A 25,372-nucleotide genomic window follows, 5' to 3' on the forward strand; every position below is an offset into this window, starting at 1 on the left:
TGGAAAACTACCATCAAAAGAATGCTCCGTTATATTTTTTTTCAGCAATTCTGTTAACTTCACGTTACCCTGCTTAGAAAATCAATTGGAGAGCAACACGTGCACTCCGAGGTTCCACTTCAGCAAGCCCTTTAGACCTCATTCCAGCAACATAATGGGTGCACTCAGCCCTATTTCCAGCAGGACCTCCTCCAAATTTGCAGCACAAATTGGAAGAGTATAGAGCGAGTAAGAGGGGATTATTCTTCTGGAACTTCGGTAGCACGACTACATAATCCCCAAAAGCTAAAGTTTAGATCATTAAAATGGAGCACGAGAAGGAGATAAATAAGAAAAAACAAGAGGGGAGGGAGAGGTGGACGCAACATGCATGGAAGAGAGCCCTGGGAGCTGTCGCTGCCTCCGGGGAGGCGCTGCCGCTGCTACTATAAAATTATTGATAAAACAAATTGATAATCGTAGTGACGCTATGTTCCAAATTGACAAGGTATTCGAATCCAAATTTGAACTTTTCATTTTGCATACATATCTAATAAAAATATTTCCAAAAGATTTTTTATATCTTTCCTAATTTACAGGAATAGAGATTTTGGTGGAAAAATACCCTCCAACAACCTCTTCAATTGGATATCTAAATGTAGACATACTCTATTCTGTATCTCTAACTGGACAAAGATGGAAAGCGAGAATGACTCTTTAGACTACGCATAAGATATAAAAAAGATATAGAAAATAATTTTTATTCAAATGATTCTCTAAATAATAATTTAGAGAGTAGATTTTAGAAAGACTATAAGATCCGTATTTATATACAAATTCGGATTAAAATGTGGTTAAAGGTGGTATCCTAATCCAATTCCATCCGTATTTGATCCCAATTCATCCTCGTTTGCGTGCGAGCTCAAATCAGCGCCTATCGGCGCCCCTCTCGCACACCCGGCTCCACCTTCGCGTTCCTCTCCTCGTCCCCCTCAATCCACCCACCATTGTTCCTATAAATAAATCACGCATTGCGGCATGAGGTTTGTTCACCGGCGGCAATGGCAATTAGCGAACTGTAGTAGGATCAAGATGGTTTCCCCGTGTGGGGCGCGCCGTGGTCGGATTCCCCGTAACGCGCATGGGCGGACCTGCTCAAGTTCGGTGCCTCCGCGTGTCGTGGATCAAATCGAGCTCAAGTGTTGTTAATCCATCGATGAAACCCACCGACTAGCCGCTGCTCTGCTTCCTCCCCTTTGCGCCGCCGGTCTCCTCGCGGCCTCGCCATCCAGATCCCCATCTCCGGGCCGCCGCACCGACCGACCGCCTGTTTCCTCCCGTTTCCGATCAACGGAGACCGACGCTCCGATGTCGATTGAGGTTGTCCAGGGGGATCCTATGGAGGCTGAGGCTGTTGAGGGAGATCCTACGGAGGCTGATGATGGGAGATCGAACACGGATCTGTTCGGGCATTCTGGCGACATCGACAGCGATTCTGACTCGAAGTGGAAGAGTTGGCGGAAGAGCCTGTTTTGGTATGAAATTCCCGAGTTGCGCGACATCCCTGACTACGACGTGCTGCGTTATCCATGGGAGGAGGAGGAGGAGGAGTGGAAGGGAAAGTACGAGGATGGGGAAGAGGGGAGGGACAAGGAGGAGGAAGGCGTACTCTTCCTCAAGGTGACGGACACAACGTGGTCAGATTTATCAGACGAGCAAAGAAAGAGGGGGCGCTGGGAAGAGCACCCAACGATGGTGAGCTCGAGGATAACGAGTGCTGCTGCTTCATCATCTGGTCTAGAGGGAGTAGCAGATGCACAACAGCAATCACTTTGTACCAGCGCCGAGGTGCTCAACGTTCGAATGGAGATGCATGAGTGCTACGAGAAGGGGGCATCGTACCGCCGCCTCTTTGAAAGCAAGGCAAAACAGGGATGAGCTTTTCTTTCACAATGATTATGATGAGCCCTACATGATCTATGTTATTCGCTGCCAGCGTGAATTAAGGGTGCTTTCTTACGCACATGTGTTCCCAGAACTCCATGACACGGTATGTGATTTTGTTAACTTCTGTCTTCCTGTTTATAACGTAGCATGCTACCAATGTCAAATATAAGTATATTACCCCCTGTATCATTAGCCTTTTGATTATATTGGGAGTTCTGTCTTCTACTAGTGTCTTGCCCCTCTGTATGTGTTTGTGCTCTTAGTGGTTTAATCTTTTCTTTTAGAGCTAGCCGGCTCCGGCTCCTCTGGTAAAGCACTGTTCATCAGAGCTAATTTTCTCTCTCCTCTCCCCTCTCCCCTCCCTCTCATAGAGCCAGGAGGAGCCGGTGAGGAGGAGCCGAAGCCGGCTGGTGCCCTCCCAAACGGGCCCCCTCAAATGAATTTCTCATTTGTATATTACTGCTTTTTGTGAATCTGTCCCTAAGTATTTATATTATTTTAGTGCCTCACTAAAAATAGCATGGACCTTGCAGGACCCCCCAAATCTCTTGCGAGTGGGTGAGACCTACTACCTTAGAAGGCGACAAGCAATATCTCCAATTTTTTCCCTCAGTATGCAGGCTACAAAATTTGGAGAGACAAAAGATCATGTGTTGGCCAAAGCTATTGTGCTTGCTAGAAAGCTGTTTCAGAAGATGCTCCCCTTTCAGATTGATATTGCAGTCTAGGATTGCATGGAACTCATGAAGAGTGAGGAGGCAACGAAACGAAGATATGATCTTTATTATTTTGCTGTTAGTGAGATCATTTTGAACAAAATGGAATTTGAATCTCTGCTCAGGAGTATTAGGGATGGTGATTCAGGTCTTCCATATGGTCTCACAGAGTTTGCCTCTCATACTGACCTCTGGGATGGTCATATTGCAGATATTGTACGTTAGAACTGTAATTTACGTACACTATCTATCCTAATGCCTTTTATGTTATCCAGTGTCATTAATTGTTTCAATCTTTTCTTTTATAGGTTGATTATCTTGTGAAATATTTTGAGTCCCAGGTAGTTCTTAAAACTTAGTCCTGTTCTTCTTTATTATTTTTGTTCTTGTCTCTTAAGTATTTTAGATTACACTCGTTCTTATGCTTTTAAATAAAGGGTTGTTCACATGTGTTGTGCTTCAAATCTACTTCAGAAGCTATTATTTTAATAATATAGTGCAGTTTCTTGTTTTTTTCTTATACTAGTTAGATTATATAAAATGTCATATAAATGAAAAGTTGAATGTTTACTGTAAAAGATGACTGCCTATACATTGTTACAAGGACCAAGTAAACCATGTCATGTGCAAAATTGATCATGCCCAATAGTTTTAAAGGACTGATACACCATGCCTTCGATTAGACTGGAAGCTAACTGAAGTGTATAATTTGTACCCTAAATATTAACCTTATTTAGGGAGGCAATCCCACAAGCCTTGGATTCCATCTAAATACTTTACCACATTGACCTGTGAAATGGACCTTGGCTGTGTCAAATCTATCAAGCTGGTTCTTCTATTATCATGATATAGCTATAGGTTTTTGCAGTCCAATGGCTTCGGCTGGTGATGTCCCAGCAGAAGCTGTTGGTTTGCCCTGAGATGATAGTCATGTGATTTGATTTGATCTGAGTGAGCTGACACGAATGATGAGTGCAGTGAGGAACAGGTCCATAGGGCATTATCAAATAGTTTGAGGCCAACGGTTAGTATTTGATTCAAGAATGCAAGAGGACATTGTTACTTTTATATTATGTGAATCTCTATTATTTGGACCATGGAGTAAATTCAGTGGAGATAATATAAGAAAAGGTTGTGCCATAAGATTCAGCAAACCTGAACTAACATTGCCGGGTTTTCATGTTAATTTTCGATGATATTATCCATCGGAACTTCTGATCAATATTAAAAGTTTAAAACTGATGCATGCTATTTTTCATGTGCTAATATTACGATAAATGACTTTGTTATTGTCATGACAATTTTCAAGATACTAATTGTTTCTCCATTTCCTGTAGCCAAAATTGTTGTAGTTTGCTTGAGCAAAGGGATATTTTTTGCTTGGATCACTGATGTAAATTTTACAGTGAAAGGGAAAAAAAGAAATCTGCTGTGTATTATCGCTGAATCTGAATAGTGAATACAAGGGGAATGTTCATATTTATGTCTTGCACCTTTGTTTCTTAGGCGTTGGTGTTGCTCGTGCTTTGTACCCTTTTCTTTTGAAAATCACCAGCGGTGACCAAAGTGCATGCGCATTACATGGAATCCAATTACACCGCACGCACAAACAAATGCAGTTTATCCCTTTCTCCATTCTGTTGTATTAATGTTTGTTTGCCCTTTTTCGTATCCATTGATTCCATTTTGAGATTGGATGGTAATGACATCAAATATGTGCCTTTGGTTCTACAGCGACAATGTGGCATGCACAAGGAATGGGCCTGTGAGAAGGTTGATTTGGAAGTAGCTAGGATTGTCTGTGACACGGTTGACGCTCTGGTAAGCTAAATTTTATTCCAACTTGTTGCATTGGTTATGATATTTGAGCATCAATTGTAACTGTATCTGAACCCTATGAATCCAATTCCTGCTCGATTGCGATTGCTGTTCTTCACCTCAATCTCCACTGTGGAGACTCCACTGCTCCTCTCAACCCTCCCTGCTGGTGCAGTCAGGAACATTGACGCCAATGCCAAATTCCAGTCGATTGATGTGGAGTACATCTCTTCTGATGATGACAAGAGCACTGGGCAGTACCATGACAATCTAGAGCAGCCCTCGCGGCTTTCGATTCGCAAAAATTCGGAAGCCTCTGGCCGTCAGAAATTGTCGATGAGCTTGGCGTACGACGTGGTGATCCGGTCCCCTTCCACCCGCCGGCCGGCGATCTCTCTCTCGCGGCAGGCCTCGCCGTCGCCGGCGCACATGCTCCGCCGCGGGTCCGCGATCCGGACGCCCCAGTGGCCGTCGGAGGCGTTGGCCTCCCTCGCGTGCGCGGCGTCCCACCGCAGCAGCGCCTTCTGCCGCTCGTCCAGCAGGCAGAACCCCCGCAGGCGCGGCGGCATGGCGTCGTGCACCTTCCACCACCGCGCGTGCGCCTCGTCGCTGGCGAACTGCCGCAGCGCCGGCACGTTCCAGTTACAGTCGTAGTCGCGGAAGCAGAACCAGGGCTTGAGCCCCACGAAGTGCACGGCGAGCGCCACGGGCGGGTCCGCCGCCAGGACGCGGCGCCTGGCGGCGGCGCGCTCCGCCGTGTCCCCCTCCCAGAAGTGCTTCATGTAGTTGGCGTGCGACGGCAGGCGGTGCCACCACGAGAACACCTCATTGAGGTACCCCTGGTCGCCGCCGTTGTACGACTCGATGTCGCCGACGTGCCCCGTCAGCAGCCGGAACGTGCACTCGCAGGGCTCCACCACCATCACACCGGAGTTGAAGTAGGTGCCGTTGTTCCCCGTCGCGCTCACCTCCGGCATCGCGAACAGCGGCTCCATTGGCCGCTGCACCAGCAGGTCGGCGTCCAGAAAGATGACACGCTCGTACTCCGTCAGCGTCCACAGCCAGAATTTGCTGTAGTTCCACTCGTTGTACGCGTCCCGCGACGCCCGCGGGTTGCGGATGCGCCGGATCGCCCGCACCTTCCACCCCGCCGCCTCCAGCGCGCCCCGGTGCCGCGCGCCGATCGTCTCGTCCACCAGCGCCACCATGTCCCGCCCCGACCCCGCCATCCGGATGCTCTGCGCCGCCGTCAGCGCGCCGCACGCGTACAGCTGCTCCGAGTGAAGGATCGTCGCGTACGCCTCCCGATGCGGCGCCGCCGACACGTACGGATCCCCTGCACGGCACGGTGATCGCAGTGAGTGAGCTAGCTCCTGTTCTCCTTGTGAACGGCATGGCGATCTGCGAAGCTTGGTACGTACCCAGGGCTTTGAACGGCATGGCGAGCTCGCAGGACCCCACGGGCAGCGCGAGCTTCCGGTCCAGCTCCTCCGCGTCCGGCCTGTACAGCCACACGTCGCCGTCGCGCGCCACCTCGTCCCGGCACTTGAACAGGTTCGGTGCCGGGAAGCACCGGCTCACCACGAGCACGTGCGGCCGCCGCCGGCCGTGGCGCGCGGCGACGCGCGCTGCGGCCAGCTGCAGGTGCAGCCGCGCCACATCCTTGGACCAGCTGGCCGCGCGCCCGCACGGCAGCTTCACCGCGACCACGTCGTACGCCTCCGCCTCCGCCACCGCCGGCTCGGGGAGGTCCGGGCACGACGGCGCGCCGTACAGCTCTTCCTCGTCGATCCACTCCGGGTACAGGTGCTCCCAGGTGACGTTGCCCCCGAAGGGGTCCAGGCGCACCGTCGAGGCCTCCGTGTGCGGCAGCCGCGCCCGCCATTCCTCGACCTCGCTGTCATCGAAGTTGAGCAGCGCCACCCGCGGCGCACCGCCGTCCTCCGCCGAAGAGACTTGTTTCACCGCCGTTTCGATTTGCGACCAGTCGATCTTCAGGCTCGACGCGTACCCCGAATTCGGCGCGTCGGGGTGCGACATCCAGCTCGCCTTCGACGCCTCTGACCTGAGGTTTTCAGACAAGAACGAACTGCCGGTAAGTTCTCGGACAGGTTTCCCTTGCTGATCGTCAGATCAGAGAGTACGAAAAAAACCAAAATTTATCTGAAGAGTTTGCTCTCACTGTGTGCGGTGTTGTTCATCGGCGGGGTGGATCGACGGCGAGTGGAGGAGGCCCATGAAGGAGCCGCACATGAGGAGGACGAGGACGAGCTTCACGTAGAGCATCTTGCCGCTGGAGCCCTCGGGCAGCAGCGCGCTGAACGGCCTGTACTTGGCATCCTTGGCGTAGTACCTTCCGATGCAATCCTTCTTGCTCAAACTGGAACAGAAATCAACACAGCAAAATTGATTTTACTGTCAGTAATTCGGCGGTAAGAAAATCAAACAAAACTCGCAAGATGAATCTAGGTAAAATACTTTTTCCTTTCAGACGATGAGAGTATATCAATCATCTAAAAAGTGTAAATGTGGTTTTTTATTGAGCTGTTAACATTCACTTTTTAACTTTTTACAGTGTGACTGGAAAGCTTGTGATTCCATTAGCCCTTTCTACTCTGCTTGCACTGACCAAATCCTGATCCTCTTCAATTCGCAGCTAATTTTTCAAACCCAGGACCTGAGAAAGTCGTTAGTCATGGAGGAATTCTCTCTTCACCTACTCCAGCAAGTCATCAGGAACAGTTAGCTCCGTGCCCCTAACGGTCCAGGATCACACATATCAACCGCCAAGCGTCATCAGCTCCATCGCCGCGTCGATTTCCTCATCGTTATCGCCGCCTGCGGTAGTAATCCCTATCAGCTTCAACCCCTTTCGTTGTCGCCGGCAGCTTCATCTCCTGGCGTTTAGGTGTCCCCGTGCGTCACCCTCTGTTTGTCCTGCACCTACTCTATTCAGAGCCCTGTTCCTGTCGCTTGGCATGAAGAGACCTGTTCAGAACTGAAACAGCGTTGCGACTTCTTCATCCACCTGCTGATTCACCCTAGGATCGTTCGTTGCACCGGATCAACTGCTTGGTCAGAACAGGTGAGCCAACCATGAAAGTAACTTGGTACGTGATTACCGTAAACTAATCCTGGTTAGCTCATCCGAAAAAGTTTTGAAAATTGGTTATCGTAGGCAACTTTGAAAAATGTGGGCTCTGTTAACTGTACACGGAATTTAATGGCCCACCTATGCTGCCTCTGAAAGTTACTTGTGCCATCAGAGTCATGAAGATTAGATGCGGTGAAATCGATTTTCTTGACAATTTACGAACTGTAACATTAGATTGCAGAACATGATCGTGTAGACTTTCAACATACGGAACTCTAAAAAAAACTTTTAACATGTGTGTAACTCTGCGCATTTGATACATAGCATGAATGGAAAAGAACTTTGCGAAAACAAATATTAAGTTGACGAGGGTAATAAAACTTGAAACGCTAAACCACTTCAACCGAGTGCACAAGAACTCACGCTCGCTAATCGCCTCATTAGCCATTGCCAAACGAGCAGAAAATGAGCAGAGTTCACAAGAAGATGAATGAAGTGGTACGAGCGAGGCGGTTAGGAAGCAGGATTCTCCATAGAAAATGGTAAGAAGGGAGGAGGGGATGGAAAAAAAAACACTCACAAAGTTCTGTCCAAGCGATGCCTTTTCTCTGCATGAGCGCAAGCGAAGCCTCTCATCTTGGTGCACCAAGAGCAGCTAGCTCAGATGAAACCCTGGTATCGCCTGTTGTGCAAGGAGGATAGAGCAGAACGATGACGAACTTTGCCGATCGATGAGCGAGTTCGCTGTATATAGGCCCTGAGTGATTGATCCTTGCAGCTATATCAAAACCCTGGAGCTGAAGCTTGATCTGTTTAACAGTTGGAGCAACTCAACAGCCTGAACCAAAACAAGTCCTGCATGTACATGTGTATGAATGAACAAAGTTCAGCTGTGATAACAGAGAGTATCTCAAGGGAAGTTCAATTCTGAGGACAAAATGAGAGTTGCAACCAAAGCCTGGAAGCAACTTATAGCGCTGGGCATTGGGGCAGGTGAGGCGACACCAAAGCGTAGGAAGGGAGGACACTTGGTTGACAAGTTCAAGCAGGGAGGGAAGACCTGGTCCCTTTCACAAGTGTTTGGAACACATCACGTTAACTGGACACGGTATCCCCGGCCTGCGCTAGCTGCAAAAGGCACATCCATGCTTTGCATGGAAGGGTGAAGTAGTTAGCAGCACATGCCATTCCAGACCTAGGATAGAGAGAGAAAAGAAAGGAGAAGAGGAGGAGGAACAATCCCCTTCATTGGTTGTTCAGTTGTTCTCTTGTCTTCTCTTGTTAACAGGTATGTTTTCATTCATGCTCGCTGATCACTCCACCCTGCTGAACGCCGGCCTCTGTCTTTGCTTCGGGTGTGACCTTACTTATGTTATGTGCAAAGAAAGTTGGTGCAACTCATCACAAAAGGCTCTGACAAAGATGCACACAGGCTAGTGAAGCAAAACCACATCTCTAGCCTTCAGACTTCAGTAGTCTCTTTTGGATGAGACCATGTTTTTTTGCTAGATTTCTGTGTGCATATAATGCAGAAGCAGATGAGGGATGGAGCATTTGGTGGTACAGGGTGAAAGACCTGAGGGCAGAGAAAGGAGAACAGCTGATGCCTTTTGCTGTGGTTGGAAGTTGGAACGTAGATTGGCTACCATATACAAACGCTAGCTGCAGGAGTGCAGGTTTGAGGGACGTTCACCAAACCCAACCAGTGGATGATGCATCAGCAGCGGCGGCCCCCGCCGGCGCCGGGCTGGGCGCGTGTGCGTGTGCATGTGAGTTTGGTTGGACCTGAAGCAAATCCTGCTCCATCTGCAGATGCCTTTCTGGCCAAGGGATTCAGGTAAACTCAACCCAAAGCTTGCAAACAATAAGCTAGGGTGAAGAGAGAATCGGAAACCTATCAAAAGTAAAATGATAAGCAACAAACCCAAGAGATTCCTAAAAAGAAAGAAAGAAAGAAAAAGGAAGAAAGGGAGTATCTATGACACCAAAAGAAGAAAAAAACAGAGCAATAAAAAATTCGAGACGGAGAGGAGAGGGAGAGGGAATAGTCTCGAGCTGACACTGACTGAACCGTTAGGTAGTTTGTTACACGGAGACTGAGTGAAGGTTACCGGGCACCAAAGTAATCCATTTTTCCTGCGCTATTAGGTGAAACGTGTGGAAGATTGATGCAGCTAGCTAGCCACCCGTGGAATACAAGGTTGAAGTCGTTGATGAGCAGCATGACTTGGACTGCCAATTACAATTACTCCTTGCGTTGGTCTCGGAAGTAGCCGTAGGGCAGCAGGGTCTCGACTGTTCCTTATTGTCAGAAGACTAGTATATGCAGAGTACGTGATTGCAGGGGGAAAATCAGTGCCATGGACCAATGTGAACTGACTGCAAACATAAGTGGGAAATGACTAAAAATTGGATCATATGATGCAACGGAGCAGGTCTTACTTTGCTTCCAGATGGAGGGTTCCCGAGAGCAACGTTTGCTTACCTCAGGGTGCAGGCAAGGCAACGTTTTGTTTCTTCGTCCGTTCCATGCGCGAGTCCATCTAGATATCTAACTCCCAACTGCTTCTTTGACCTGGCTTCTCTCCATCTTGCCCCTGCAACGGTTACACGTAGTACTGCGTGGAAGGAAGGCAGTTTCTTCTTCTTCTTCTTTTTTGTGTGTTTTGGTTGGAGCAGAGGGCAGCAGCTTGCATGGTCTAAATCCTAACTAACACCGGAAAACGTGTGCACGCGTCTATTTAAAAACAGGAAGAAATTGATGCGGCTGCATGCTGCTAGGACTTGGTAACTGAGACTAGGAGGCGAAATAGTCCGAGAAGCTGATCATCATCGTCTCGTCGTCCCAGGATTGGTTGGGTCATCTATACATCTCGCATGATTTCTCTTTAAATTTCCCGTGTCGTCACCCTCCTACGATTTCGGCCACGGCGCGCACGGGCACCGGCAGAATACGTGATGGGTGGATAGCTAGCCCGCCCCTCCGATTCGTCCCTTCTAAATTACAGATTATTTTATTTTTTATTGTACATACGTTATATGTATCTAGATGTACGTTATATTAAGATGTATAGATATACGTTAATTTTAAATTATAGATATATGTTATATCTAGATGTATAAAGTAAAATATTAGCAAAGGAAGTACCTCAGAAAACGACAAGCCTTCCAGAAAATCCAGAGGCAGAGGAAGAATCTCTCGCGTCACGCCGTCACCTAAGATGAGACGAGAGGCCCCAGATCGAGTCGAGGATCCTTGGGGTGTCCTTGCCTCCGACTTGTGTTGTGCCGCAGCTAGCTCTACCATCAGCCGTGCTGGTCTTGTTTATCCATGGCTTATGCAAGCATATCGTTAGCCAGATGCTACTGTGATTATTGTAGAAATTGTAACGGTAGCCCGTTACGATCTGGTGCTGCCTGGCAATGGCATTATGGCAGCAGCATTAACTGGCTTCTAAAATTGCTCTGGGGTTCAATTTTTCTTTTGCCAGCTTTAGTGCGCTCGGATTGAGAGAACGCGAAACACGTGACGCTATAGAGGCCCGCCGGCCGTCAAGAAGAGGAAGAAAACGTACACAGAGGAGCTTCCAGAAGGAAATGGGGAAGTGAATGAATGCCCGTGCACGCTTTTCCTTCTTCTGCCCTTCTCTGAACGTTGATCGACAACGCATTCCTGTTTTTCTTTTCTTTCCCCTTTTTAGGATTCCACGCTGTAGTTTTTTTTGTTACATGTTCCACTCTATCTGTGTAGGGTTTTTTTTTTTAATCGTGTAGTTGGGGTCTTGGTGAACAGGACTTAGCAGGGAAGTCCTCGGCGGGCAAAGTTGGGTCAGAAAATTTGAAAAACCGAAGCATATAGTTGCGGGCCAGATAGATTGAGAGAAGGAAGCTTGGTTGGGCCACAAACAGACGAGCCCGTTGGCTTTGCACAGGGAGGAGAAGCCCACGGCCCACAGAATCGAACAGAGCAAGGAAACCCTAGTAGAGAAGACGCCGCCGCCGCGCTCTTTAAATACGACCCTCGCAACCCCGTCCCCTCCACCATCTCCACGCCGCCGCCCGCCCGTACGCCGATGCCGCCATGGATCGCCATCGTCTCAGCTCGCCGCCGTCTGGAGCCCGCGGAGGCATCCGTTCTTTGATTTGCCTCTTCACCTCATGGCTTTTGCTGGGTTCTGGGATTGTGCCGTGTGTTCGGTCTTGGGTTGGGGGTCTGATTTCTTTCTTCTTCTTTTCCGTGGAGGGGATCTGGTGTTCTTCTCCTTACAAATAGTAAAGCGTGCGGCAGCGGCAATGATGATACAAGTATTTAGTCATGCACCACTCTGAACATCTGTGCTGACAAACAAACTTACTACCCATTATTCGTCTGAGCCCTCTCGTTGCATGTTCGTTCCCCTCCGTTTCTTTGGTTCTTCTGAATTTGGTTTTGTTTTTGAGCGGCAATCAAATTTCTTCGCGACGTAGAATGTGATATTGGTGGTGTTGCGTTTGGGAGGTTTCTGAGGACCAGATGATGTGGATCAGACGATCCAACCATGATGCGGACTGAATTTTATTTGAGGTCAAATCTACATGCCGCTGATGGTTCTCTAGTTACCAATCCACCCTTTGATTGTGATCTCGAGTTGATGATTAAAGGAATTCGAGTTACTTTTTTTTTCAAATGAATCAACTACGAGTTTGCGGGTGTTTCTTGATTTACCCAGTTTTGGCCTTTCGTCGATGGTAATACAAACTTAACTCAGAAAAATAAAACTGTAAAATTTACAAAATAAACCTGAACATTTCTAAGGTACGACATACAATATATGCCGGATTGCTGCTGACAGACGGCATGTTTTTACCATTGTTTCACTAGCAAGACGCGAACGGCTCCAGTTTCAAGCATGTCATCCGAGGACTGACTCACTGGAGAATGCTCTAAGAGCTTGAGGGATAAACGCTGGCTAATATAAATTTCTAATCCTTTGGACACAAGCCTTTACTCAAAATTTCACAGCTTTGCAATGCCTGCTAAAGATTGAATCAGCGTAAGCATCCTTTCAAAAAAGATTGCATCAGCAAATGGCATTGGCAGCTGGCACGCCGTGAGGGCAAGCAGGACCTGCAGAACAGGCATCATTCGGTCTCGGTACTCGCAACAGAGTTCAACAGAATTTATACTTACAAAAAAAACATACTCATCTGAATTCATACTCCGAGGAAATAATTCTTCAGAGAACTCTTAGTACGACAGTTGACGGAGAGATATAGAGAGGAGAAGAAGAACTTACACATGATCAAAGCTTATGACAAAGTACCGAGAGATATCATGTGGTGGGTCTTGGATAAACACAACGTCCCAACTAAATATATTACCCTCATCAAGGATATGTACAAAGATGCAATGACTTGTGTTCGAACATGTGATGGCGATACTAGTGACTTTCCAATTAAAATAGGACTACATCAGGGGTCAACATTGAGCCCTTATCTATTTGCTTTGGTGATGGATGAGGTCACAAGGGACATACAGGGTGATATCCCTTGATGTATGCTCTTTGCTGATGATGTGGTGCTAGTTGACGAGAGTAGGGCAGGGGTTAATATGAAGTTAGAGCTGTGGAGACACACGTTAGAGTCGAGAGGGTTCAGACTGAGTAGGACCAAGACCGAGTATATGATGTGCGACTTTAGCTCGACTAGGCATGAGGATGGGGACGTTAGCCTCGAAGGTCAAGTGGTGGCTAAGAAGGATATTTTCCGATATCTAGGATCAATGCTTCAGAAAGATGGAGACATTGATGAAGATGTTAGACATAGAGTTTCAGCTGGTTGGTTGAAGTGGCGTCAGGCTTCGGGCGTCCTCTGTGACAAGAAGGTGCCACAGAGGCTAAAAGGTAAGTTCTATAAGACGGCGATTCGCCCGGCGATGTTATACAGTGCTGAATGTTGGCCTAAAAAAGGCGACATGTCCAGCAACTGAGTGTAGCAGAAATGCGTTTGCTGCGTTGGTTCTGCGGGCATACAAGAAGGGATAGAGTCCGGAACGAAGAGATTCGAGATAGGGTCGGGGTGGCGCCTATCGAGGAGAAGTTGATTCAACATCGGTTGAGATGGTTTGGACATGTACAACGGAGGCCTCCCGAGGCGCCGGTGCTTAGTGGAGTTTTAAAGCGGGGCGATACTGTAAAGAGAGGTAGAGGTAGACCTAGACTAACTTGGGACGAGACGGTTAAGAGAGACCTTAAGGAGTGGAATATCGCTAAGAAATTATCTATGGATAGGAGCGCTTGGAGATTAGCAATTAACGTACCTGAAACCGTGACCTTGTTACTTTTTGTTTAACCCCTAACTCTTCCTTTGGCTTGTGCCCTTTTTGTGTTTCTTATTCTTGTTTTCTGTAGGTTTCATCTCTAGCCTACCCCAACTTGCTTGGATCAGAAGGCTAAGTTGTTGTTGTTATTGTTGTAACTCCTCAACCAGATTCAAGAGCATACGCCATTTTCGAAATCCAATGTTCAAGTTTGGCGTTTCGTTCACCTAATTATGTATAAATGAAAAAAGCTGGATAGGCCGTGGAGATGACTGATCATGAAGGATGGCAGTATGATACACTCGTACACTAAACAGCAAAATGAAAAAAAAGCAAACATTAAGGTACAAGTACAATACGGCACCAGAGGCTATTCAACCAGGTTCCATTTGCATATGGGGCTGTTTGGATCTCCGGGCTGATTTTTAGTCCTGTCATATCAGATGTGTGATAGTAATTAGATTCTTTGACTAAATTCACTGTAGCAGAAGTGCAATACATAAATATCTCTCCATATAGCCAACAATAATATATAAATATATTTCACATATAACTATATTAGTTTAATTAATTTATATCTAAATTATAATTATTAGAATGGAATTTAATTCCAAGGATCTAAACAGGGCCTAAATCTAATTAGTACATGATTTAGTAATATTGTGCTACAGTAAATATGTGCTTATGATGAATTAATTGCACTTAATAGATTCGTCTCATGAATTAGTCTCCATTTATACAACTAAAATTAACTTATATTTAGATTCTCTAATTAGCATCAAACATGTGATATGATCTGTAAAATTAGTTACTGGAATCTAAACAGTCCCTGTATCGAATGCACACATGGGCGAGGGCGTTTGTGCTGCAAAAATACGTCAATGACCTGCCCTGGTCCGGACCAGTGGCGCGCCATATCATCCAAGCCATGATGTTAGCTAAAAAATACAGTTCATGCAAAATTTAAGTTACAATTACAGTTTCATTCCCATCAAAAGGATTTTACCAGCCTAACACCAAACTCTGAAATCGTACATCCCACAGCTCCTGTTAACGTTCGATGTCATACAATTCAGCACAAGGGGCTCTAACTGAAAGTATACAGAACAGAACGCCAACAAAATTGCCTTCTGTTACAGTAAATTCAACGAGTTAGCATCTCTGCTGCTACACGTACTTGCCTCTGTACTTGGGCTTCAAGTCTTTATCAGGTTTCCCATCCTGCGCCGCTGGCTCAAACACGGCGGAGTGGAGGTTGCCCTCTTCCATCCACTTCTGGTGGTTCTCCCTGAACTCCCGGTGCCGCTCCTCAGCCACCCTCGCAATCTCCTCGGTGTAGGGGGCAACCTTCACCATGGTCAGCAACACCCGGCTGTACCTGTAGCTCAGTATCTGCTCGCAGGAGGCAATCAGCTTGAAGCAGGGGTGCTCAGGGAACTGCGGGCTGGCAGCACCATCTTCGCCACGGAGGACAGGGTAGAAGAAAACGAGCCTGCCGCCCATGACCAGCATCCTTGAAGCAAGGTGAAGGAGGTCATGGACGCACTCGGCAAGGCTGTACGGTGCGGTTGATGGGATGTGGCTGTCCCGTTTTTCATCCGGGACTGTGTAAGGTCCTTTGACGCCTTTTATGAGCTTCCGACCACCAGACTTCCGCCCACCAGCTCGTACTCCATATGGTGGGTCACAAATAATTGCATCGAACATCTGATTGATAACAAGGAGCGATATTTTTAATTCAGATAATGGAGGAGCGATATTTTTAATTCAGATAATGGAGCAAGCAGGATTAAAAATAGCATATGGACATCGCTTATAGATGCACAAGCAACAATTCCCTAACAACATCCAAATAAAGACAGGATCACAAATCAAAGACTACAATCCCGAAGTAACGATTCCTAACAACAGCCAAATAAAGAAACAGATAACTCATATATCATAATATAGGCTTTCATCAAATTCCATGCAGCAATGCAACAGTTCTATTAGGAAATGGATTTTACCAGCAAGGCATCTTGTTAAGTCAAGTGCAAACGCAATTTAGACTGATTTTGCACTTAGGCTACTATATAATGCCACAATTAGATACGCTTATTATTTCATTCTTTCAGATAATTTATTTCCTTCAGTAGATCACAAATAGAGACAGATAATTATAGCGAATCATTGTCTTAAATACACTGCAAGAACCCAAAAAAAACTCATATTTGGTTTGTTTCCCGCACTAGAGCCACACGAAACATACAAGCAACATGTGATCATGCAAATATCATGTTGGGGACTTAGGTCATGTTTGGACCTAGGACTAGACTTAGGCCTAAACTTTAGTTCACTAGGTGATCCAAACAAGGGGAATAAAAGGTGGACTAAACTTTAGTCACACCCCAACTAACCATTAGTCCATTAGTCCTCAAAACCCACCTAATTCGGACTAAAAGCAGCCGACCATCCGAGAAATGGACTGAGTATCCCTTCACACATATGCAAAAAGGAAGGGCAAAATGAACTTCTGTGTCTCCCATCTACCTTTTAGTCCTGGAATCCAAAAAGTGTATGCACTAATTTTAGTCACCCCTGTTTGGATCACCTAGGACCAAAGTTTAGTCTGGACTAAACTTTATGTGCCTAAAAATTAGGTGACTAAAATTAGTCTATATCCTGTTTAGATCCTAGGACTAAAAAGTAGCTAGGAGACATAGAAAGCCTTTTTGCATATGCATAAAGGGATAAGGTAGAGGGATAATTTGGTCATTTCTTGTACGGTTGGCTCCTTTGCCTACTTTTAGTCCGAAGTAGTTGGGTTTGAAGGACTAATGTACTAATGGTTAGTCGGGGTGTGACTAAAGTTTAGTCCGCCTTTTAGTCCTTCTATTTGGATCACCTAATGGACTAAAGTTTAGTCCTGGGATCCAAACAGGGCCTTAGACACCTAAAGTTTAGTTCGGACTAAACTTAGCCCTAGGTGATCCAAACAGAGCCTTACAGCACAACTAAAGGCTTCTGCATTGTGCATTTTGTGGAAAAAGGTTGCTCATGTTTTCAGTTCAGTCACCAACAAACACTGATAAAAATGTCAACATGATAGTACAATTGGATAAATAGTACGGAATGCACGATGGTTACCTCCTTCAGTCCTGGACGCCAAGGTGGGAGATTGTTGTCTGCCCTTAGCAAAGACAAGGGCTCTGGTAACTTGTACTGAAGAGAATATAATATGTTAGTACGGAACCTAGCATTCCAGCTAATTAATTAACAAGTGAATCCCTAAATATTTCTTGCCAAAAAAGAGGGTGATAATTAAAAATGGCTATTTTTCATGATTTAGAAACTAGTAGATAAGAAAAAAAATGAACAAATCATGACATCCTGAGGCTAATACAGCAACAAGCATTTTAATCCCAAACAAGTTGAGGTGGGGTAGGGATGAAAACCCAACAAGAGTCACAGATGTGGAGGATAAAAAGTTAAAAGATAAAAGTATTTGTGGTTACAGGGGAATCACCGGCGTCAACAACTCACCATTAATTCATTAATTGTTACAACACTTATAAAACACTGCTGTACATACCCTTTTCGTGAGGTTAATAATTCCAAACAGATTTCTGATGAATGTGAGCTGTGAAGACAACAATATCATGCAGCAAGCTGATTCAAGTTAACGCTGCAAAATTACCTGCTCAAAGTTGCTCCAAACATTGCAATCTGGGCCCCGACCATCCCGCACAACCCTTATATCGATATCTGCACCCTGAAAAAACTTTATCAGCAAGACATAGAGACAAACAAAAGTCAAAGGTACATTTATTTGCACAAGTACAAACCATTGTCATAGCTCCAAAATGTGCAGCTGCAACCAAAATGCTACCGGTTCCGACAAAAGGGTCATAAACGAGCTTTCCAGGCCGCGCGAGACCCTGATTGGCCATGAGAAAAGCCATTTCAGCATCCATTGCAGTCGGGCCAATGTACTTCCTGCTCTTGAGCTGATACGTTGGCAGGAGATGCCTATCAGCCGCTCCAACCTCTCGGCCAAAGAATATAGTCCTCTTCACAACTGGCGGGAGGCCATTGTTTGACCCATAGTCATCTGTCTCCATGACAAAGAACTTGTGATCAGGTTTCTTCAAATTAACACGGCCCTGAAAAGGGAAAAAAAAAAGAAGAAGCAAAGCCTCGTTACACAGCTAGTCACACTCAGCATCAACAAGATCAACAGTTCAACATCAATATAAATGGATCAGACATGTCATCAACCTGGAATGGTATGTAAGTGAGGCTCTTCATGATCTCGTTCTGCTCTTGGGAGCTGATCACCTTGCCGAAGCTGTCTACGACAATCTTGAAGGTGCTGTCCGGGGTCAGGAACGGCAGCTTCCTCTCGTCGGGGTACTCCCTGACCGACTTTTCCAGCTCCTCGTAGGTGGTGCCATGCCCCCAGAGCTCGTAGATCCCCTTCACCAGCAAGCCTAGCCACACGACGCCCAATAATCACGCGGAACAATCGGTAAACGGCGATTGGATGAGGAGGGGGACTGAAACAGGGCTTGAGGTCGCGCTTACTTCGGTTGGCGACCTGGGCGGCGAGGCGCTCGTCGCCGGGGAGGCGGACGAGGTGGAACGGAGAGTCGGCGTGGTGGTTCTCCGGCATGCGCCACTCGACGGATTCGCCGGAGCCCGGGCCGGCGAAGAGCTCGGCGAGGGACTCCACCTCCGGCCGCCGGTAGTCCAGGAGCCTGTGGTAGAACACGCACAGGTACCACATCTTTGCTGCGCTGCTCGTCTCCGCCCCTTACTACTCGGGCGAGGGAGAAACGCTGGAGCGGTGCCGTGGCTCGCGTCTCCGGCGGCGGCGGCGGAGGGAATCAAACGAAGCCAAGGATTGCGAGAAAGGGGAAAAACCTACCAAAACCCTGGAGCACCGTGGCTGACGTGAGGGCCCGCGAAAATGTCCGCTTTCTGTGTTCATGGGCTGGGCCTGCACAACAGCACAGGCCGACAAGTTGTGCTCGAGTTCGCCGACAAGAAAATGTGTTTCTTTAATGGCAACATATCAGGTGCAAACCAGGGTATCCGTATAAACCCGTGCAAACCAACTAATAAAAGTCGCAAAAAATTCTCAAAAAAATTATGTATATACTTTATAGCCTACTCTACCACTATATAAAATTTCAAGTTCAAGTTCATCATATGTTAAGAGATACTGAAAAGAGAAAATTCTGAGAGATAAATAAAAGAGAAAACTCTTAAAACTTTCTCTTTTTTTATCTCTTAACGTATGATGAATTTGAACTTGAAATTTTATACAGTGGTAAGGAAGGCTATGAAGTATATATATAATTTTTTCGAGAATTTTTTGCGACTTTTATTAGTTGGTTTGTACGGGTTTGCACGGGTACCCTGGTTTGCACCTGATACGTTGCCTTCTTTAATGCCCTAAAAAAATGTGTTTCTTAAGAACTAAAACTAATTTTCACAACTTAATAAAATATATTGGTCAAAAGGATACTCATCCGATGAATGAACGCAACCACGCACATCATAAACGACTAGGAGGATGCATTGAACCGGCGTATAGTAAGGTTGACAAAAGTCACCGTGGATATTCTGTTATCAATGAGGGTATCGCCTATATAACCATATTAATATTAATATAAATAAGAAGTATAGCGCTAAAATATGAGACTTGATTTTTGATGTGAAGGTGATATCACCGTCACTAACTGTCGGTTTAAGTGTTAACTCCAATAGCTTTTTTAATATCTACTACCTCCATCTATAAAAGAATGCAACTCTCACATCTTGAGGAGTCGAACAGTTTCAAATTGAATCAAATTTATACAAAATACTATTATATTTATATTATACAATAAGTATCATTAGATTAATTATATAATATATCTTCCAGATCTATTTGTAAATATAAATGTTTATAATTTTTTATATAAATTTAGTTAAACTTAAATCGTTTGACTTCTCGGTTATGATACAAGTGGGTCAGGTTTGGGTCAACCAGGGCTCAACTTACTGAACCCAATTTAAAAAGTCTAAGTAACGGGTTGAACAAAAACAAGCGAAAGATTAACCAAAAAACCAGTGGGTTACCCAGAAAACGTGTTCCTGAAAGTTGCAGTTCTTTCCATCCAAGCGGAGCTTCTCCTCAGCGGCCCATAGAAGAACTCGCTCCCAGGTGCGTCATCTCGGCCACGAGCACAGCTTCTGTGCTGCGGCGGCGTCGCCCACCACTTGCAAGATGCCCCAGCCCTCACGCGGCGGCCGCCGCCAAGCGCGCAAGGACCTTGGCCCGCCGCACGCCGTCGATCCCCTTCGCTCGTGACTCTGAACTGCGCTGCTCCATGACCATTAATGTCCATGGCGGATACCAAATTGAGGTCCTCCATCGCTCAAATTGAATTTATTGGTGATGGATTTGGCTCCTCCTCCATCGAATCGGACTAACTAGCCTCGAATCGACCAGGAAAGGCAAATCGAGACCTGCAGCTTTGCAGCACCTCAGTGACGTCCTCCCAGATCCTTTGAACATCGCGCACGCTATTGTGAACTCCATTGGCTTTCAGCACCATCGCCCAGGCCACACAGATGAACTGTCGCCGCCGGCTATCCGCGCCTGGCGCATCTCCGGCGACCGGCCAGCGGCCACTACTACCCCTACAGAACGGATCTCCGCAGCCCCTGCAGCTCCCCTGCCACTCATCAGGCTGTCCTGTACTGCAGCTACGCTCGCCGTCGGCGACCAAACAGAGTCCGCCATAGCTAGCAACTCTGCTCCATGCGGTTGATCGGCGGGCACCACAAGTTAATTGTTTTGACCGTGTATTGCTAAGCGAGTCTCTACACAGAGACTACAATACCTATATTATTTTGGGTTACCCAATTAACCCAACGGTAAAACCCTAATATGAACCACAAACATTATTGGGTCGGCTCTATAGGTAGTGACACTATTTTCTATTTTTTCGGTATTGGGTTGTTGGGTCAACGCAACAAAACCTGCATCCTGACTACTCGGAAAACCAGAGTTGATTTTGTGGATGGAAAAAGTAGTTGTTAAGTAGCACCATACGTAGATTGTGGGTGGAAGCCCTCATACTCACCGAAGTCACTGGATTTGCCTCTGTTTACGGCTAGTATTCGAGCAACCAGATGTGATGGCTTCTACAAGTCTATTTTTTCTAGCAGGGGAAAACTGTTCGTTCATTCACTCCACAAAGATTCCTTATCCATTCATAATTCATTCCATTAGAAATAAAGTAACAAGAATCCACGAAATAAAGAAAGGGGAACAGACGAGCCCCGTGCTGTTTTCAAGGAAAAAGAGAAACGGGTGTAATAATGAAATTTAAATTACATCAGCAAGACCAAAAACTCGTACGAAAGTAAAATGTGGAGATGCGGGGGATCGAACCCCGTGCCTCTCGCATGCAAAGCGAGCGCTCTACCATTTGAGCTACATCCCCTTCGATGTCTTTTCGCGATCATGCTTATAGTCAAATTTATACCCAACAACGGCTTCGCACTAACAGTAACGAGGACCTCATGCTTATATGGAATAATGGAAAGTCAAATGTTTAGCCTCAAGAGCCTGACTTGAGCAAGTGAGAACTACCTGTTACGGTATATGATCAATTGATCATTAGGAGTAGAATAGGAGAGAATCACAGACGTTGATTACGGCGGTTGCCTAATCAATGGTCACGATCTTCATTGAACAGACATCTCCTCCACCCATCCACCCCTTCATACATGTATAAATAACAGTGATCAATGAATAAAGATTGATTTCTTGCCTCACAATTACTACTGTAATTTTAGTTCTAAACACGTCATCAGCACTTGTTCTCCACGGAGCCACAGGAAAAGAAGAGAGTTTCATCTGTAAGTCATGATGTACAGAGAACTCTCCTTTGTTCTTCTCACATTCATCCTTCGCTTCATAAACGACGGCCATCATCACCGGCGTGGTGTTGAAAACCCCGGCCATCGCCTGCTACGCGCTCGCACTGCCCGCCGCCGTCGTCTTGCCCACAGGCTTCGACGAAGTGATGCTCGGGTCACCCTTGACCCAGAGCAACTCCGGCGGACAGGCGGTGACCCGGGTGCGGGCCCTAGCGCCGCACCACCGGCAGCTTCTCCACAGGCGGTGGCGGACCCGGGCCCTACACCACCTGCGCCGGCGCCACAGCACCGGCCTCTGCCGACCCGTGGGGATGGGTGGGCTTGCCCGCCTTCACCGTTGCCTGAGCGGGTGGCCGAGCGGTTGCGGGCTTCGGAGACGCCGCAACCGCTCCGCCCACTCCGCTACTGTCCCCTCCATGGATGGGGGCCGTGCCCGGCCCGGACCGCGGCTCCTCCATCGGAACCGCCGCCACGTGCTACCGGATTGGCCACCACCGGCGACGCGGACCCGCAGTCCACCCTCGACGCGCCCTTCCGACGAAGCCAGGCCCTCGGGCACCGCATCTCCGCCGCCTTCGCTCAGCCCAAGCGGCAACCGCATGGTCCGCCGCTTGGCGCACCATCTTTCCCCCCGTCCTCGCCAGACGGGCTCGTGGGCCAAGACAGCACATCCACCCGAGGTGGATGCCGGTCGCGAGCGCGAGCGCTCACCCCCTCGTCGCCGCCTCTGACCCCCCCGGGCGGAACGTCCCCCGGGCGGCGCGGCCCTGCGCGGCACGGCCCCGCGCGGCGCGGCGGCGCAGTGCGCCACCCCTGGGCGGCGCGGCCCCCGGCCGGCGTGGCGGCGAATGCTCGGCGGCGCGGCAGCACATGCCCAACTGGTGCGGCGGCTGGTGGTGGATGGGGTGGGCGGTTAGGGTTCCCAACCCTAACTGCTCGGTTTCTTATACGGCGGTTTTTCACCGCATGGGCCACCGCGCGCGCCTGCGGGCCGCCGCTGGCCGCGCGCGCCTATGGGCCGCGCGCGCAGGTCAGGCCGCCGTGCGCGCTGGGCCGACCGCCCGCCGTACGCCACGGGGCGTTGGGCCGCCGCGCGTGCTGGGCCGACATTCGCGCATGGGCTGCATAGCAGAACCTAGCTACATTTGTTATTTAATTTTTCTAATTTCCAGTAATTAGAGTTGATGATGTTTAGGGATTTAAATGTTAATTTTAATCCTCAGCTTATGACTTTTCAAGTAGCATCTTGTGTTAGGAATTTTCCAAGGTTTTATAACTTGGAAAATATGTCAATGAATATTTTCTACAATATTCCATATATTGACATATGTTTTCTTTGCATTCCTTCAAATGTATATTCACAAATTTAATTCATCTTAATTAAATCCAAGTGATTTAATACGAGCAAGAATATAAATTTATTTAGTCCTTACACAATTGATGCCACATTATTCATAAAATTAAGTTATCATGTGTTCTTAATTTTTCTGAATACTATATAAGCTGCATCATTAACCTTGCCATGACGATTTTTGACCTCTTGCATTATTTGCAATTGAGATCTTAAATTATCGTTATTTCATGCAAAATGGCATATTATTCATCTCAATTGGGTTATTTCTTACAACTCAATACGAGCAAGCATACAATATCTTGTGCTACTACACATACTACAACACACCCATGATGATTTCCTAAACAGAAAATCTCTGGTTACTTGTGTAGGATCAATGGCCAAAGAGTTTGAAGAACTCGCTCTCGATGGACATAACTATCCTACTTGGGCGCTGGATATCAAGATCAGCCTTGCCTCAAAGAACATTCTGAGTGCATTGCTACCTCCTGCAGAGAGGACTGAGCCACTGCATGATGGCATTGTACATTCTCAGGCATCACCTCCATCCTGATCTGAAAGCAGAATACGTGATGGAAGAAGAGCCAAATGTACTATGGTTATCCCTTAAAGACGGGTACGAGCAACAGAAGACTGTAATCTTACCTGAGGCGAATCATGACTGGACTCATATTCGTCTCCAGGACTACAAGTCCATAGGTGATTACAACCATGCTATTCATAAAATCTGTGCTCGTTTGCGTTTTTGTGGCAAGGAACCTTCAGATGCGGATAAGATTGAAAAGACACTCCAAACTATGCTCCCATCTGATAGGGTCTTGCAACATCAATACCATGCTCGCAATTATCAGACTTACTCTGAACTCATACATGATCTGCTTCAGGCAGAAAAGCACGATGAGCTTACGATGAAAAATCATAAGCAACGTCATGTTGGGGCTGCCCCTATGCCTGAAATACATCATGCTATGAAAGATGAGAAGAAAGGGAATGGCTTCAAAAACCATTCCAAGTTTTCTGATAATTCAAAGAAGCGCAGACGCAACAAGCGTAAGGGTAAGAAAAACACAAAGGCTCTGAGGAAAGATACTACTACTTCCAAGGATGAGAAGTGTAAGAAGTGTGGATGCTACAACCATTCCACCAACAAGTGTCGCACTCCTCGCCACTTAGTGGCTCTGTACCAGCAAGCTCTCAAAGGCAAGGCTGCAGAAGGACAGGAGTACGAAGCTCACTTCGCCACTCCATCCAACTTGAAGGCTGATATTGGAAGTCCAAGCATGAGTCAAAAGGAACCATGCACTTCCAACCTTCCACTCCTGACCTACACTGAGCCTATGGACATAGACAACGTCATCGTAGACTATAGTTTGGATGACGTCTTTGGAGACCTCAACTAGGATCCATAAGAAATCTGCTCTCTATTGTCTCTGTGTGTGTATGGGACATATGTATTGTAATAAGTCTCGAGACATCGACTATAAGTGTGTGTACACTTCATACTCTGTCGTATTATTATGTATGTAATTCTATGTATAATTAATTGAGTTCTTATAATTCTTTAATTATCTAGATTTGCGGGAGTCAATCCGATGGAGGAAGAATTATGCTTAGTAGATAGTTGTACCACTAACTCTATTATTAGGGAGACAAAATATTTCCAAACTCTCACTAAGAGAACAGGAAATGTTTTGACAATCGTTGGACGCGATGCAACAATAGTTGGTTCTGGACGAGCCACTTGTAAGCATCTAGGCCTTTAAGGTATGTTTCGGTGATTAATGACAACCATTATTGTGACTAATGAGTTTGTGCAGCTTTATAGATCATTATCGCTCATTTGGTTATATGTCAAAAGAGGCCCCAAATTTTCATTATTCAAAAAGGCGATCTCGGCATTCAACTCAATAATATGTCAAGACTAAGGATCTTTCTAGTTCTAAGTGTCATAAGGTTGAGCAGGACACTTAGGTTAGTATAGGTTTTATAGTTTTGTAGTGATCGCACTATTAAGAGGGGTTTAGGCTTAGTAACCTGAGCATGGACATGGTCATTTGAAAATGGATGCACACAATGGTCACTCAGGTTTCTAGAAGCTCAAATAAGTGGTTCTTAACTTATATCTCAAGAAATATTTGGATTTCATTCAAGACTCAAGTCAGAAAAGGCAAAATTAGAAAAATCCTTATCACCGGATTAACCGACGCCTCAAGTTTTCTATACGTCGGTTAAACATGGTCTACAGGTCA

At 46.7% G+C, this 25,372-nt stretch overlaps 3 protein-coding genes and 2 non-coding genes across 9 annotated transcripts; 2 read left to right on the plus strand and 3 right to left on the minus strand.

The window, feature by feature from the left end:
- Positions 1-4,459: 4,459 nt before the first annotated feature.
- On the minus strand, positions 4,460-9,151 carry LOC112876986 (UDP-glucuronate:xylan alpha-glucuronosyltransferase 1-like). Of its 5 annotated transcripts, none has more exons than XM_025941215.1 (5): positions 8,615-9,151; positions 8,135-8,409; positions 6,643-6,840; positions 5,882-6,525; positions 4,460-5,796 (listed from the first exon to the last, which is right to left on the minus strand). In XM_025941215.1, the coding sequence occupies exons 2-5, from the start codon at positions 8,188-8,190 to the stop codon at positions 4,784-4,786; spliced, it is 1,911 nt and encodes a 636-aa protein (XP_025797000.1). In that variant the 5' UTR covers positions 8,191-8,409; positions 8,615-9,151; the 3' UTR covers positions 4,460-4,783. The 5 variants fall into 5 exon arrangements, with proteins under 5 accessions (XP_025797000.1, XP_025797071.1, XP_025797211.1 ...); XM_025941286.1 differs by lacking the exon at positions 8,615-9,151 and adding an exon at positions 8,507-8,574; XM_025941426.1 differs by lacking the exon at positions 8,615-9,151 and having other exon boundaries at positions 4,460-5,181; positions 5,218-5,796; positions 8,135-8,496.
- A 2,691-nt stretch (positions 9,152-11,842) lies between these two features.
- LOC112879124 lies at positions 11,843-11,931 on the plus strand. Its single transcript, XR_003225950.1, has one exon. It is a non-coding gene; the product is annotated as a small nucleolar RNA Z221/R21b (small nucleolar RNA).
- Positions 11,932-14,769: 2,838 nt separating this feature from the next.
- LOC112878718 (tRNA (guanine(10)-N2)-methyltransferase homolog) lies at positions 14,770-18,787 on the minus strand. Its single transcript, XM_025942924.1, has 6 exons — positions 18,416-18,787; positions 18,110-18,321; positions 17,677-17,994; positions 17,529-17,603; positions 16,979-17,053; positions 14,770-15,559 (listed from the first exon to the last, which is right to left on the minus strand). Exons 1-6 carry the CDS (start codon positions 18,615-18,617, stop codon positions 15,020-15,022), a joined length of 1,422 nt encoding a protein of 473 aa, XP_025798709.1. The 5' UTR covers positions 18,618-18,787; the 3' UTR covers positions 14,770-15,019.
- A 2,470-nt stretch (positions 18,788-21,257) lies between these two features.
- TRNAA-UGC lies at positions 21,258-21,330 on the minus strand. The gene has a single exon. It is a non-coding gene; the product is annotated as a tRNA-Ala (tRNA).
- A 2,308-nt stretch (positions 21,331-23,638) lies between these two features.
- Positions 23,639-24,523, plus strand: LOC112897610. Its single transcript, XM_025965959.1, has one exon. The coding sequence runs from the start codon at positions 23,639-23,641 to the stop codon at positions 24,521-24,523; it is 885 nt and encodes a 294-aa protein (XP_025821744.1).
- Positions 24,524-25,372: the final 849 nt, after the last annotated feature.

Source organism: Panicum hallii, chromosome 1 (assembly GCF_002211085.1).
Source record: "Panicum hallii strain FIL2 chromosome 1, PHallii_v3.1, whole genome shotgun sequence".
In the NCBI taxonomy this organism is placed as follows: Eukaryota; Viridiplantae; Streptophyta; class Magnoliopsida; order Poales; family Poaceae; genus Panicum; species Panicum hallii.